Source organism: Aspergillus aculeatinus (genome assembly GCF_003184765.1).
Source record: "Aspergillus aculeatinus CBS 121060 unplaced genomic scaffold BO66scaffold_40, whole genome shotgun sequence".
Lineage (NCBI taxonomy): Eukaryota > Fungi > Ascomycota > Eurotiomycetes > Eurotiales > Aspergillaceae > Aspergillus > Aspergillus aculeatinus.
In genome coordinates this window covers 328,722-342,827 of record NW_020291509.1, presented here as the reverse complement: position 1 = coordinate 342,827, position 14,106 = coordinate 328,722, and the positions used below count along the sequence as shown (strand labels likewise).

The 14,106-nt window shown below is 53.9% G+C and overlaps 5 protein-coding genes across 5 annotated transcripts; 4 read left to right on the top strand and 1 right to left on the bottom strand.

Annotated features, from left to right (window-relative positions):
* The first annotated feature begins 228 nt into the window (after window positions 1-228).
* Window positions 229-2,046, top strand: BO66DRAFT_393699 (alpha/beta fold hydrolase). Its single transcript, XM_025647820.1, has 7 exons — window positions 229-425; window positions 561-613; window positions 680-787; window positions 848-957; window positions 1,031-1,370; window positions 1,442-1,493; window positions 1,612-2,046. The coding sequence occupies exons 1-7, from the start codon at window positions 347-349 to the stop codon at window positions 1,887-1,889; spliced, it is 1,020 nt and encodes a 339-aa protein (XP_025501562.1). The 5' UTR covers window positions 229-346; the 3' UTR covers window positions 1,890-2,046.
* A 48-nt stretch (window positions 2,047-2,094) lies between these two features.
* Window positions 2,095-3,742, bottom strand: BO66DRAFT_379019 (uncharacterized protein). The gene is made up of 5 exons (XM_025645824.1): window positions 3,408-3,742; window positions 3,210-3,357; window positions 3,081-3,153; window positions 2,893-3,017; window positions 2,095-2,829 (listed from the first exon to the last, which is right to left on the bottom strand). Exons 1-5 carry the CDS (start codon window positions 3,595-3,597, stop codon window positions 2,124-2,126), a joined length of 1,242 nt encoding a protein of 413 aa, XP_025501561.1. The 5' UTR covers window positions 3,598-3,742; the 3' UTR covers window positions 2,095-2,123.
* A 668-nt stretch (window positions 3,743-4,410) lies between these two features.
* On the top strand, window positions 4,411-5,092 carry BO66DRAFT_393697 (60S ribosomal protein eL43; the record flags this gene model as incomplete). The annotated part of the gene is made up of 4 exons (XM_025647819.1): window positions 4,411-4,429; window positions 4,510-4,540; window positions 4,699-4,863; window positions 4,985-5,092. The coding sequence occupies 4 exons, from the start codon at window positions 4,411-4,413 to the stop codon at window positions 5,046-5,048; spliced, it is 279 nt and encodes a 92-aa protein (XP_025501560.1). The 3' UTR covers window positions 5,049-5,092.
* Window positions 5,093-6,173: 1,081 nt separating this feature from the next.
* Window positions 6,174-8,173, top strand: BO66DRAFT_440931 (putative PHD and RING finger domain protein; the record flags this gene model as incomplete). Its single annotated transcript, XM_025651293.1, has 2 exons — window positions 6,174-6,471; window positions 6,576-8,173. The coding sequence occupies 2 exons, from the start codon at window positions 6,174-6,176 to the stop codon at window positions 8,171-8,173; spliced, it is 1,896 nt and encodes a 631-aa protein (XP_025501559.1).
* Window positions 8,174-10,919: 2,746 nt separating this feature from the next.
* BO66DRAFT_151926 (MFS transporter) lies at window positions 10,920-12,956 on the top strand. Its single transcript, XM_025642157.1, has 2 exons — window positions 10,920-11,950; window positions 12,010-12,956. Exons 1-2 carry the CDS (start codon window positions 11,221-11,223, stop codon window positions 12,915-12,917), a joined length of 1,638 nt encoding a protein of 545 aa, XP_025501558.1. The 5' UTR covers window positions 10,920-11,220; the 3' UTR covers window positions 12,918-12,956.
* Window positions 12,957-14,106: the final 1,150 nt, after the last annotated feature.

The window sequence follows — 14,106 nt, the reverse complement described above, 5'->3', positions numbered from 1 at the left end:
TCCATGAGCCATTCTTTCTCATAGCTGCGTTAATTCCATCGGCTTATTCGGAAGACTGACTGACTGACTGAGCGAAGCGTCACTTCGCATGCCCAACTCCACTGGCCCAGCCTCGTGGTGCCTTCGCGGATTAAATATAGCTTCAGTTTCACGTGATGAACAGCTGGCGGGGAGTCTCCATCAAGTACCAATTCTTAGATTAAACAGAAAGTCGGTATGGCAGAATCTCCTCTCTTTGCCCAGGAACCTTTCCGCTCTGCTAATTCCATTGTCTTTTGACTGTCCTTTCCGAAGTAGTTCTGTACTCGCAGCATAAAACCACCCTTTCACTTGTGGTATCCAGAAAATGGCGGTGGACAAGATCGACGTCACCGGCGACCCGCGAGTCGAGCGCCGCTCCGCCAACCTCAATGGCAACACATACAGTATGTGGGAAGATCATGCATATTTTGATCGGCTTGGTGGTCCATTGCTTCGATATGCGACATTTAACACCCATGCACTGATCAAGTTGTTGAGCGACAGACGCAACCGAGGCTGATCCATACATATATTGCCAGGCTACTTGTACAGCGAGCCGGAGTCGGGAGTATACCGCGCCACCATTTTCCTGGTGAGTGTCACCTGCGCTGTGTAAACAAAAGCCTCGAATTGAAGTATACCAACCTGGCCAAAACAGCTCCATGGCTTCCCCGACCTCTCCATGGGATGGCGCTACCAGATCCCCATGCTCATCAACCTGGGGCTCAGAGTAGTAGCCCCGGATTGTCTGGGTTACGGACAAACCGTATGGACTCACCACACCAAAACCACCACCAAGCACCCCGATCGCTAAATCAGCAGCTAGGACGCCCCCGAGAACATCCATCTCTACTCGCACCGCAACTGCGCCAACGACATCAAAGAACTCGCCTCCCTCCTCGACGCCCACCAGATCATCCTCGGCGGACATGACTGGTACCGTTACCCCATCCCCCAACCTCCCTCATTCAACACCTTCAATCAGCTAACAGCGAGTGACGGAGCAAAGGGGCGCCGCCCTCGCCTACCGCGTCGCCCTGTGGCACCCGACGCTCGTCTCGCACGTCTTCACCGTCTGCGTGCCCTACGCCCCGCCCACGCGCAAGTACCTGTCGCTGGAGGCGCTGACGGAGCGCCGCATCGCGCCGCACTTCGGCTACCAGCTGCAGTTCCGGGGCCGGGCGCTGGAGCGGAACCTGCAGGGGACGGCGGAGATCGCGCGGTTCCTGTCGGCGCTGTACGGCGGGCGCACGGCGGACGAGGAGAGGAGCGTCGCGTTCGACGCCGAGGTCGGGGTGCTGTGGGATCGGCTGGAGAAGGTGGCCGGGTCGGGGCTGTTGAGTGAGGTTGTATGTTTTGCCTTTCTTTTTGGGAGGATGGTGGTGAAGCTAACGCTTGTTGGTGTTGTGTTGCTGTACAGGAATTGGAGTACTACGCTGCCGAGTTTGCGAGGAATGGGCTGCGAGGACCTTGTATGTTTGTCCCCTTAACTTAACCTCTTGTTCCTGGATGAGTGTGTGGCCAGGGGGCTGGGCTGGGCTGGGCTGGGCTGGGCTGTGGGAGGTCTATGCTAATTCGCGGGGCGAATAGTAAACTGGTATCGCACCCGCAAGATCAATTACGAGGATGAACTGGCCATCCTCAACCGCCGCATCACCGCCCCCTTGCTCTTCATCCAGGCCCTCAAGGACCCCGCCCTGCCGCCTAATCTCGGCGGCGGCATGACCAGGACCATCCCGCATTTGACCTACAAGCAGGTGAACACGGGCCATTGGGCGCTGTGGCAGAAGCCCGAGGAGGTCAATGAGATTATTGCGTGGTGGTTGGAGGAGGTTGTCTTTGGGAGGGCGGGGTTGTCGAGGTTGTGAGAGTTTGGCTGTTTCCTACCGAAGGGGGGCTTTTGTATTGCTTTATTTGTGGGTTACGTCTTTGTGGGTGGGAATTGCTGGATTGATTCCCTGGGTTGCTTCATACTTACTGGTTGGGTTGGATTGCCGTTTCAAGTGACTGCGTCATACAATTCACAAAGAATTACCAAAACATACAGATACAACAACTATGATCGTACAATAAGAGAAAAAGATCTTGTAACGAAAACGAAGCTAATGCTCAAACACCTGCGTCTCAACCCGACACCCGACCTTCTCCCACCGATCCAGCAACTCCTGTCCCAGCACCGCCGTCGTCACAATCCCACCCCGCGAGACCCGCTTGACCTTCTCCTCATTCTCCAGAATCACCATCGCCGCCTCCGCCATACTCAACCCCGTGAACTCATAACAGCCCCCCTGGTACCGCAACTTGCCAAACGCACGCTTCGGCGCCACCGGTTGATCCGCCGTCGCAACCGCCCGGTACTCGAGCTGGTCGTTCGCCGACGCCTCGGCCGTGGGGCCCGCGCCGGGCTGGTAGACGTACCGCCGGACCAGGGCGCGGACCGGCGCGAAGATCAGCAGCGAGATCACGGCCAGAAACGCATAGTGGACAAACACCCCGACGAGCGCGTTCCGCACGCGCAGGAACTGGCGGAAGTGGAAGCGCGGCCCGTAGAACTCCGGCATCAGCGAGCTGCTGCGGTGCACGACGTTGACGTCCGCGAGCCCGGACGGCGAGGTCGTCAGCGCCCCCAGGTCGCGCACGTACCGGACGCCGGAGAGCTGGGCGAGGAGGGGCTCGCGGGGGACGTTGGCCGGGGGCGGCGACGCGGCCAGCGCGAAGGGGTCGGTGGATTTGGCGATGTCGGAGAAGGAGAGGGTGTCGAAGACGGTGAGGATTGTGCTGAGGGTGCCGCCGCTTGCGCCGGAGGATCTGGTGGTCAGGGGTTAGTTTAGAAAGTCGTGTAGTGCCTCGAGGGCTGCGTGGCATACGTACTTCATCTCGTGGATGGCGGAGACGACTTCCTTGGTGTCGCAGGCGAGGTCTTCGCGGATGCGTTTGACGAGAGCCCAGGCTAACATGTCTGCTGGGGCGCTTTCGATTCCGACGGAGGGGATGATCTGTAGTTGTTGAGAGGGGTGGTTAGAGTGGTGTTATGCAAACAAGACGCGAGCAGCACGTACAACGGCGCCGTTCGACTTGGCGCTTTCATGGTATTTCTCGACAATGGTCTTCACCCAGGGGGTTTCTCCGGTTCTACGGGGTGCGCAATCAGTAGAGGGAAGCCAAACGGTGGACAGAGAGTAACCGACGCATCGACATAGTGTGTTCCATTGCTGGCGCAGGCTTCGACCACCGGCGTCGAGTACAAACAGTATGGACCCACGCAGTTGATGATGACCTTCGTTCTGCGTACCAGCGGGTCGAGTTCTTCTTTATTGAGCTGCACAGTAATGATATCTACTGTCCATTAATATGTGGAGAGTATGCGTGTAGCCGCGGTACAGTACCAGGATCTTTGCGATCAGGATTCAGAGCCGTCAAGTCTTTGACGGCCTGCTCAAGCTTGGACTGAGAGCGTCCTCCCACTGCCCATCTCAGGTTGGTCGGCAGATGCTTGACGATATGGTGGGCACAGAAGCGTCCTGTGTAACCAGTGGGGCCGAGGAGAATGATGTCGTACTCTCTCTGAGACTCCATCTCGGCGGGGTGGATTGCTACTCTTGATAATACTTAGGTTTTGAAGTGACGGTTCGTAGACCGAAGTACGCAGCGGGAGGCAGTGATTTAGTTGTTCGGAGGAATTGCTGTTGCTGCACCCTGATGCGCGCATGGAGCGGAGTTTATACAACTAGGGATGGCTGGCCTGAGGTTGTTCTGTTCCGGCCAGATCGGTGGTAGCACGAGTACTAGACCGCACTAACCGGATCCAGACATACCATAGATCAGTCTGCCCCATGCATGTGATCAGACACTTACATGCCCCTCAATTTGGGAACTGAACTTTGCTCTACAGAAGCCGGTAGAGTGTATTAAAGTAGGTACTATAAGCACTGCATAAGTAGTCTTCACTTTCCTAACGCAATAGCATGGGTGCACAATACTCGTAAGCGAAGTGTCAGCACCTTGATCACCTTGATGGCGAGTTATGCAGGGCGAATTACATAAGCCCGAACCGTGGATTTATTATGTCATCACGACTCTTCAGAATATGCGCGCACAGTAACGCGGCCAGGAGAGGCATCAAGAGGAAGAAAAAAAAAGGTCAAATAGAAGAGAAAGACTTAAGAAATGTAGTGAATGTAGAGCTCGATGACCCTCACTGCCTCATAACTTGACTACTCGGATCTATGCCATCCCAGAGGCAGTCCAAGTATGATGCGGCTCACGTGACTCTAGGTGCAGCCCTAAGCGAGCCCGCCCACAACCACTCCCGACTAGAAAGACTCACGTCTCGATTTCGACTTACCGCACTGTATCCATCTTCGACCTCAACAGCCGGATCCAGCCAAGATGACGAAGCGCACTAAGAGTATGTGTATACCCTCGAATCTCTGCGCGAGACGACTGCGAAATCGGCCTTCTGAATTAATTACTGACTGAACATTGCAGAGGTCGGCATCACCGGTAAATATGGTACCAGGTAGGCATTCGCGTCCTCCCACTCCGAACCCCTCAGAAAAAATTCGAAAAGCCTCGATCGCGACAACAACACGAACGATGATTATCGAGCAACCGACACATCGAAATCCTTCACCCCCCCCGTGACACGATGGAATATTGACGATGGCATGATAATAGATACGGTGCCTCCCTGCGTAAGCAGGTGAAGAAGATGGAAGTGTCCCAGCACGCCCGTTACATCTGCACCTTCTGCGGAAAGAACACCGTCAAGCGCCAGGCTGTTGGTATCTGGGAGTGCAAGGGCTGCAAGAAGACCGTTGCCGGTGGTGCCTACACCGTCTCGTAAGTCTCGCCATCTCTATCTGTCGACCTGTCGACCTGCCTCCGAACCAGCCAGAATGGGCCCCTCGCAGGCTCCAAGAAGTGACACGATTGCTGATCGCTGGACTGTTTTGTCACACAGTACCCCCGCCGCCGCTGCCACCCGCTCCACCATCCGCCGTCTCAGAGAAATTGCGGAGGTCTAAATGTGATGATGGGATTTCCTTTTCTTTACGTTTGAAATAAAAAAATGCCAAATTAAGATCTGGAAAACTTCTATGAGCGCTCTTCTCGTTTCCGAACGTCGTTACCCCGATGTTGTTTAGCACCGAACTCGTCCTCGATTTAAGACTTCCCCTTCTAGACTTAAAATGCAATCGGTGATACCAGGTCATTTGCGGTACCAATCTTAGTCCTCGAGTCACACCCTCTCGAACCATGCCAACGCTCTGCGATGTCTTCGTATGACCTCTGGTTTCTCTCGGTTCATGGGGTTGAGAACTTGTGATCCTTCCTTCTCGTGGCCGCCCCGCATGTGAGGGACATCAAACTATTAAGAGCATGCCTCGTTCGGCGAAATCCCGTCGATAGTGACTTCGATTCTCGACACGACACACGCCGTTCACATTGCAGAGGGTTGCGGTTCTTGTGGGTGGTTTGATCTCCTTGCCTGATCATCATCCCCTAACCTGGTCGGCGACCAGTATTTGCATCATCTGCATACACTTCTCGTAGATTTTCTATGCGTGGGACAAATTACCAGGAAATGCGGTCCCCAGAAATGCTACTTTCATTAAACCACTTACGCGGTGCGATAAGATCGCTATCTTTTAAGTCCATCCCAGGGGCAAGGAGAGGCGGTCTACACTTTATCGGTGGATAGAGTTGAATTCACAGCAGAACAAATGGGTTGAGGGGAAGGGGGAAACGTGGTCTGTGTGAATCAGTTTCAGCTGCTTTGCTTACTGTGACTGCTTTCCTGCTAGTGCGCCTGCTGGTGCTCCTGCTGGTGCTGCAAGGGCCAGGGCATTTCTTGAAGCCATCATCCCAACGACTGACTAAGCCTGCTTTTGCCGTTTTCTGGAGGGAACGATTGGCTCTTGGGGTGATGGTCACGTTGGGCTCCAGCCTGCTTTGCGTTAGATCGGATTGGCGGTCCACCTTCAAAAGGCCGGTTGCTTTCTCCCCACATCACTCGACCTGACCTTCTCCCTCCCCCCCTCCCTTCTCTTTCTACATCCCAAAAACTTTCCTATTTTCTTTCCTCCAAGTTCTCTTCATGCCTTCTCTCAGCGTTCCTGCAGACACATCTGAAATCTCCCCTTCTGTTAATGTCCGACACTTGTATTGTGTGCTTAGGAGACCTTGGCGAAAGCGCCAGCGATCCTCTTGCCGTCGCCGCCGAGGCCGCGCCAAGACTTGACCTCGAGCCAGAGACCAAGTCGGCGAACGTTGCCAGCAAGGTCGATGGTGTAGATGGCAATGAGGATCCCGGTCAAATCGCCCAGTTGCTACCTTGTGGTCACATTTTGCACAACAACTGCCTTAAACCATGGGTAGAACGGGCCAACAGCTGTCCCATCTGCCGGCGGAGTTTCAATGTAGTTGAACTAAGTGATCGCCCCGGCGGTAAGTCCTTATCACCCCCTCCAAACCACCATTGAAGCCTCTGGATACCGTTCTATACCTTGTGGGTGTTTCCCCTGGCTAACATATCGATTCTCATATTACAGGTCCTGTGATTTCGTCATATGCCGTGGAGGATCGAACCCAAGTTGCCGAGGTCGATCCTTCGATGGTTATCGACTATATTGACGATGACTTCATCGACTTCCAGCCTTGTCCAGTCTGCGGCGATGCGGACAACGAAGACTTGCTTCTGCTTTGTGATGGCTGTGATGCACCCTCACATACCTACTGTGTCGGTCTCGACGAGGTGCCAAATGGGCCCTGGTATTGTGCACGGTGTGAAAATCAACGTCGTCTCGGACGCTCCCCGGAGACGACTGACAGGGGTTCCCGACCGCAGGACCGACGGAATCGTCGTACTAGAGCACAGCAACGAATGCTACAGAGCAGAAATCAGCTAAATTCCCTACATTGGGCAAGGGTGTGGCAGTCTGTTTGGGATCACTTGAACATTGACTTGGATTTCCCTTTCGATGATGACAGGGCGTTGGAGCGCGCTCGTCAGCAGCAACGACGGGAAGAAGCCAATCAGCGTGAGTTTCGCGCATGGCAGCGTCGTTTTGAAGTTGCTGAACGACAGGGTGGCAGCAACCGCTTTCGGGATACTGCGGCCTTGCTCGATATCGAGGCCCCTCGGCCGTCACGGCCCCGCGTACCTCGCGAGCCCACCCCTGAGCCAGAGTCGCTTGAGGAAATGAGAGCCTGGAATGCATTCGAGCGTGCCCGAGAAATCGAGAACGATCCGAGTGCAGCACGAAAACGTAAAGAGCCTACGATGTCCCCATCCCCGGAGCCTACTGAGCCTGCACGCAAGCTCAAACGACCCCGGACTCGGAGGGCCGAAGATTTGGCCGCTCTCGCTATGCAGAACGGGGAGTCATCGCGGGCTGCAAGTGCACAGGCCACTGCTCGGATCAATGCCGAACCTTCGAGCGAGCCGAGCTTCCTACAATCGCTTCTCAAAGAGGTGGAGTCATCTTCTACTCACAATGGCGTCAATTCACACGGTCCATCAGCCCATTCTTCCTTAGCCCCGACCGATCACTTCACGCCCGGTCTAACCTCCCCTTCCATTTCGCCTGCTCCCTCTAACCACTCCTCTCCCCGGATGTCTTCTACAACGCCGCCCCCACATGGCAGAAACCGACCGATATCGCCTTTACAACTCGGGTCGCCTGCAGACCCTTCCTCCCCACCGTTCTCCCCGGACGTCTCTCCAATTGCCTCGGACAAAGATCGCCATGAAGATCAGCCCCCCCGTCATACCCCTCCTCCTCGCTGGAATCGTCGCATCCCCCGGGCTGCAGCTCGCTCAGCAGCCCTGCGATCGCTCCATGTTTCCCCTTCCCGCTCGGGGCCGTCAGGGCCGTCTGCCGCGGTCAAGTCGGCCGTTCAAAGGCTTGTGGTTTCCGAACTGAAACCCTACTATCGCTCGAAGCTTGTTTCCAAAGATGAATACACAGACATTAACCGGAGTATCTCCCGGATGCTCTACGAGCGGGTGGGTGATATCGAAATCCTCGAGCCTGATGCCCGAGCCTCTCTGGAAGGGGTGGCCAAAGACGAAGTTGGCAAAGCCATTGATACACTGAGGCAGCGCAAAGATGCCGCCAATGGCCATGTCCTCGAAGACAGCTCATGATTATCTACACGACTCAGCATTTTCCGGCGTTTTGCAGCGATTTTTATGGTGTCAGGTGGAGGACAAGCGACCCCGGCGTTCGTTGTGATTTGGCACTCCTGTATTGGTGGGCGGGACCCCCGCACGGAATCGTTATCAGGAGACCCCAGTCCACGCTCCATGGTTGGTGTAAGGATAGGCCTAAGCTTGGGTAACTTATTTTCATATCTAGCATAGTTATGCCTGCAGCGATCATATAGCTTCGAATTGATCTGGACCACTTACTGCATCATTGCCGGCTGCCCATAATGGGCACCGGCGGGAAGTGATGCACCTTGCACTTCATGGCATTTTGTTCTTTGATGATACGAAGTACTTTGATGAGAATTCCTTCCAACCGATCACGACAAGCGATGGATCATCGATGGTGATCCTGCTGAAACGAAGTTGGAACCACAACAGGGAACATTGAGCAAAACAGCCTCCAATCCTACGGGACAAACCAAACGTCTTCAGGATCGACAGTGGATCCCCGCCCACACCGCCATACTGCATCGCTGTCAGACTCATCAAACGAGTTCCCGCGACGCGAGCTGGAGTCCAGATTTCATCGCCCGCCTCCGTACTCGGCAAAGAATGCCGATCCCCAAGGGCCGCATGCACGGGAGAAATCAAGGACAGCGTGCAGGTCGGGCGGTTTCACTGTGTGGACTTGGACTTGGACTTGTTGGACCTGTTCGCATCGCAACTTACGCGGGAGAACAACCAACAAAATACCGTGCGTATCCTCGGGCCAGGCAGGCGCTTCACCGTCCCCGGTTCTCAGCCGCTTATTCTGACCACAGGCGAGGTATAAGTTAGTACCTACTGGTAGTGTCTGAGTGAGTTCTTGTTCGTCACCAGCAAAGATCCTCCCTCATCTCCGTGTTCTGCAATTGGTTACTAGGTAAGCTACCGGACTTGCTCCTCAGGGCTGCGGCGATGGTTAACATGGCCCGTGCGTGTTTCTGTCGGATGCCTGCGCCGATGACGAATCGGGTGATAAATTAACCTAGTTAATTATTTACCTCACCTCACGCCTCACGGTATGTTAGGTATTTAGTCCTATCTTTGGTTGCGTCGCGCTGTCTGACTACGTGCTAGGTAGACATAGTGTACAGTAGTTACTGTGCATACAGAACGACGTAGTCTAAAACGTCACTAGGAACTCGGTAGTCTGAACCGCTACCGCCACGTTTTAGGGATTGAATGTACAGTACATTGTGTAGAGCACAGGAAGTTACCTGTTCCTTAGGTCGATCGATGCCACACTCATCGGCATAAGAACCCTCGTTTGAACACTGGGTTAGAATGAGTCTTGTCTGGGTGGATTGATGGAAGGAATGGAATTTTCCTTTCGGGTGTACTCCGTCGAAATCTAGACTTATCTAGATACGTAGGGCCCCCCCTTTTTTTTTCGCTTCATCCATGGCTACTAACTAGGCCCCACTATGGTTGTGTGGTGTCTGGGATTTCTGGATAGTTGCTGGACTACTCCGTACCTAATTTGGTTTTCAATCCTGGATACCGTACTCTTTGCATATGAGTGTTTCTGAGGGGGAGGAGGAAGGGAATCGACAACGCCGCATGTACAGTACAAACAGTGTCGTGAGATTGCAGGTCGTGGTCTTCCTGGAGATAAGACTAATTTCCGGATTGACGGGCAGAGTCATACTCATACTACTGAAGGAATCGGCGAGTTTGAGTATCGCGTCGTGGTGCGTGAAGTTGGTTTGAAGGAGCCGCCCGACCGACGGGGTTAAGAAGGAGGGAATCGTAAGTGGCTTGATGGATTGTTGCTTAGTTGGTGGTGGTTCTACCGGAAGGAATGTACGGAATAGGCTTGATCGGGAATCGTCAGCTGTGCGGGTTGCTGCATATACACCCAACGTTTGAAGCTCCTGACTTAGCCCTGTGTGTAGTCTATGTGTCTGATATGCGATTGATAGAGCAGACCGTGGAAATGTGATCGTTCACTCTATTCGAAACAACCCGAAGGTCGACGGCTTCGTTTTCGCCAAGATTCTTCAGTCTATCTCCAAGAAGACTCAGCGGGGCGAGGCGAATATCAAAGTCCTCGCGAAGGCTCTCGAAAAAGGTCGAATGAGGAAAAGAAACAGAAGCGAAAGAAAAAAAAAATTAACGAAGGCACCCACTCTGGCACTCCCAAGGTAGCCAAGCCCGTCGGCGGGTCTCCTTAACCCAAATGTCGGCGGTCGGAAGTGCCGAGAGCGCGAGCCAGTTCCAATTCCAATTCCCACTAAGCTTGAACTTTCCACGAGTCAGGCGACCGGACTTCCCCCGGTGCCATTTCATTTGGCATTCATCATCATGACTGCGATTATCAATCAGTTTTTTATTGCTCTCACACCCTCCTCCCTCACACAAAGGGCTGACAGTCATCGTTATGCAGCTTACTGACTGCATTATCTCGGGTATCACGGCAGTTGACGACTTTGGTCTGCAGGATGAGACATCATCTCACGAGCCGATCAACCTAATAGCTTGCTGGTCGGGAAATTCCAAGACGGAGCTTTGCCCACATGGCCGGACTTAACGAGCTCGAAAGACACGGCGACGGCGCACTTGGACCATCGGGGCCTGAGTGGGGACGGGCTCGCGTTCCCTCAGTTAGTTAACCCCGAGACCTTGACTAATGCTTGTTCGCCGTGATTCATACCTGCTCTTCTGTAGGTTGCCTATTGGTTGCCCATACGCTATCAGGGATTTTTTCCCCTGCTGCTCTGCCTGGCGGGTAAAGTGGCCCCTCGTTCAAACAAGGTTCCGTTTGTATATAGCATTGGCCAGAGCCCGTGGCAAGGGTCATTTGGTTCCCTTGTTCGTCTTCAATAAAATTCGTCATAGAACTCTCTCGTCTTCGAGGTGTTGACACAATATCACTCTCACACCTACCCACGGTTTCATCAACTCTCCCCTCTTATCCCCCTGTCCGGTGGTAGCCCTGAATCGAGATAGAATCGCAAGTCACCCACCGTTCGCTGCTCCCACGCGAGCCACAGTCGCCCGAGATGAGCGCCCCTCATAGTAGCAGTGCCCCGGAGATCGATTCAAAGGTCGAGCAGAGCAACGAGGCACCCCTTCAATCGTCCGATTCTACCCTTAGATCTGCATCGATCGCGGCGACCGGAGATCACGAGAAGGAGATTGACCACGCTTTCGACAAGGATTTGGAACGCAATGGATCAGACTCGGACGCCAACATCCCCGAAGAACAGCTGGAGAAAGCTGAAGAGAAGCAAAGAGATCCTAACCTCGTCGAATGGGATGGGCCCAACGACCCTGAAAACCCCCACAACATGAATTACTGGCGGAAATGGGTGATCACCATGTCGATGGCCTTCATGACGATGTGGATCACCTTTGCCAGTAGTGTCTTCTCAACGGCAACTATTGTGACGGCCGAAGAGTTTCACGTGTCAACCGAAGTCATGATTCTGGGTACGAGTTTGGTGGTCTTCGGCTTCGCCGTCGGCCCATTGATGTGGTCTCCTCTTTCGGAGCTCTATGGTCGCCGGATTCCTCTGTTCTCTGGCTATCTCATGTTCGCCATCTTCCAGATCCCGGTCGCCGTGGCCAAGAACGTTGAGACCATTCTGGTTTGTCGCTTCATCATCGGAATGTTCGGCTGCTCCCCTCTCGCTGTTGTTGGCGGTGCATTGGCCGATTTCTGGGATCCCGTTGACCGTGCAATCGCCATCTCCCTGTTTGCATCGGCCACATTCGTTGGACCTGTGCTTGGTACGTGATTTCTCTTGTTCTTTGTTACTTGTGCCAGTCGACTGACTTTGATATGCCAGGTCCTATTGTCGGTGGCTTCCTTACCGATTCCAGTCTCGGCTGGCGATGGACCGCCTGGATCACCCTGATCGCCTCGGCGGCTTTCGGACTTCTGGCTTTCTTTATTGTCCCCGAGACATATGCCCCCGTCCTCTTGCAACGCAGAGCAGCCCGCCTTCGCAAGGAGACCGGTAACACTGAGCTATACGCGCTGCTGGACAAGAGCCGCCCAACTATGAAGGACATCGCTTCCAAGTATCTGCTGCGGCCGGTGCTGATGCTGTTCCTCGAGCCGATCCTGCTTGCCATCACCCTATATCTGGCTTTGGTTTATGGAATTCTCTACCTGTTCTTCGAAGCTTACCCGGTGTCCTTCCAGGAGGTGCGTGGCTGGACAAACGAAGGTATCGCGGGACTTCCGTTCATTGGAATCCTGATCGGAGTGATCTGTGGTGTGGCTTTGATTGTCTGGCAGACCAAGACACGATTTGCCCGCAAGCTGGCCAAACATGGGCGCGTTACCCCGGAAGAACGCCTGCCCCCGATGATGATCGCCTCCGTTCTCTTGCCGGTGGGTCTGTTCTGGTTCGGCTGGAGCTCGCACCCGAGCACCTCCTGGGTCGCCCAAGTTTTCGCCGGTATCCCCATCGGTATGGGCATTCTGGTTATCTTCATGCAGGGTCTCAACTACATCATCGATGTGTACCTGATGTTTGCCAACTCGGCCATTGCCGCCAACACCCTCGTCCGCAGCAGTCTGGGCGGTGCCTTCCCCTTGTTCGCCACGCAGATGTACAACAAGTTGGGTGTGGACTGGGCTTCCAGCTTGCTTGGATTCATCACCTTGGCCATGATCCCCATTCCGGTCCTTTTCTTCTTCTATGGCAAGAAGCTGCGGGCCATGAGCAAGTTCAGTCCTAAGCTGTGAACCCACACTATCGACCTCCACGGACGATGAGCCTCTTCTTCTTCTTTTCCTCTTTCCGTTTTCCAGGAAAGACCTGCATTAGAATTTCCACTCACCTTTATGGCGTTTTTGTGACAGATATATGATCAAATGGGTAATGTTTATTGAACGGTATATGTGATATGTGTATAGCATAGCGGCATCTCGATGCGGCATAGATAGCGTTTGCCTTTTCATCTGCATATATACTGGCTGAATGTGATACAATATATCAAGCTGTGGTTGATTGGTTTGCCTTTGCCTGTGGAGCGAAAGGTCGTTAAGCATGATCGGCCGGACTGTAATGCGGCGTTGAAGATAGGACTGCATTCTTAGTAGGTAAATGAGATCCGCCGTTGAGCTTCTCTTGGCTTGTCTGAAATTGACCGCATGTGCCCTTTTCTGCATCAACATGTGGTTCATTGTATAGTAGCCCAGGATGAGCGTGGCCACGTCATATGCCGGGGGTTGAAGATCCCTCGTTTCAAAGCTAGCCAGGGATAGATTAGTTAGACACTTCAGCAGCTGGCGGATAGTAAGTATGTAGTAGGAATGATGTCTCCTTCAATGGTCACGGGGTATATGCTCTGATTGTCAAACTGCATGATTGCGGACTGGACATTGTATCGATCCCTTTAGGAAGTACTGCGGTATTAGGTAGTAAGTTAAGTTCCATGATCCATGATGGATCCGAGTGGAAACCACCGAAAGAGGCCAAGTGCTTTTGGAGTCGCGCGACGACGCGTCCCGCCCGACGGAAGGCGGTCAAAGGCGGTCGGCGATCCTTTTGGGTGTTGCAGCTGTTGCTGTTGCTGTTGCTGTTGTTGCTGTTGTTGCTGCTGCTGCCGCCGCTACTGCTGCTGCTACTGCGGTACTGTACCTGTACTGCTCCTCCGACCGCAAAGCTAACCAAACCACCTTCCACTCTTCACCCGAATTGATTCCTGTCCCTCCAACTTCCTCCCTCCCCCCCCCTCCCCTCCCCTCCTCCTCCCATCGAACCTCCTTTATCTCCCTCTCTATTTTATTGTTTACTTCTTCTTCCACATAACGGAGGTTGAATTCCTCCCCCGTTCGATAACCACATCCTGTTTCCCGCCTCCACCCGCGCCGCGCATGGTGTGTTGAAGTTCACCCTCAATCGGCTCCCGTCCCCCGCGCTTCGTCCACG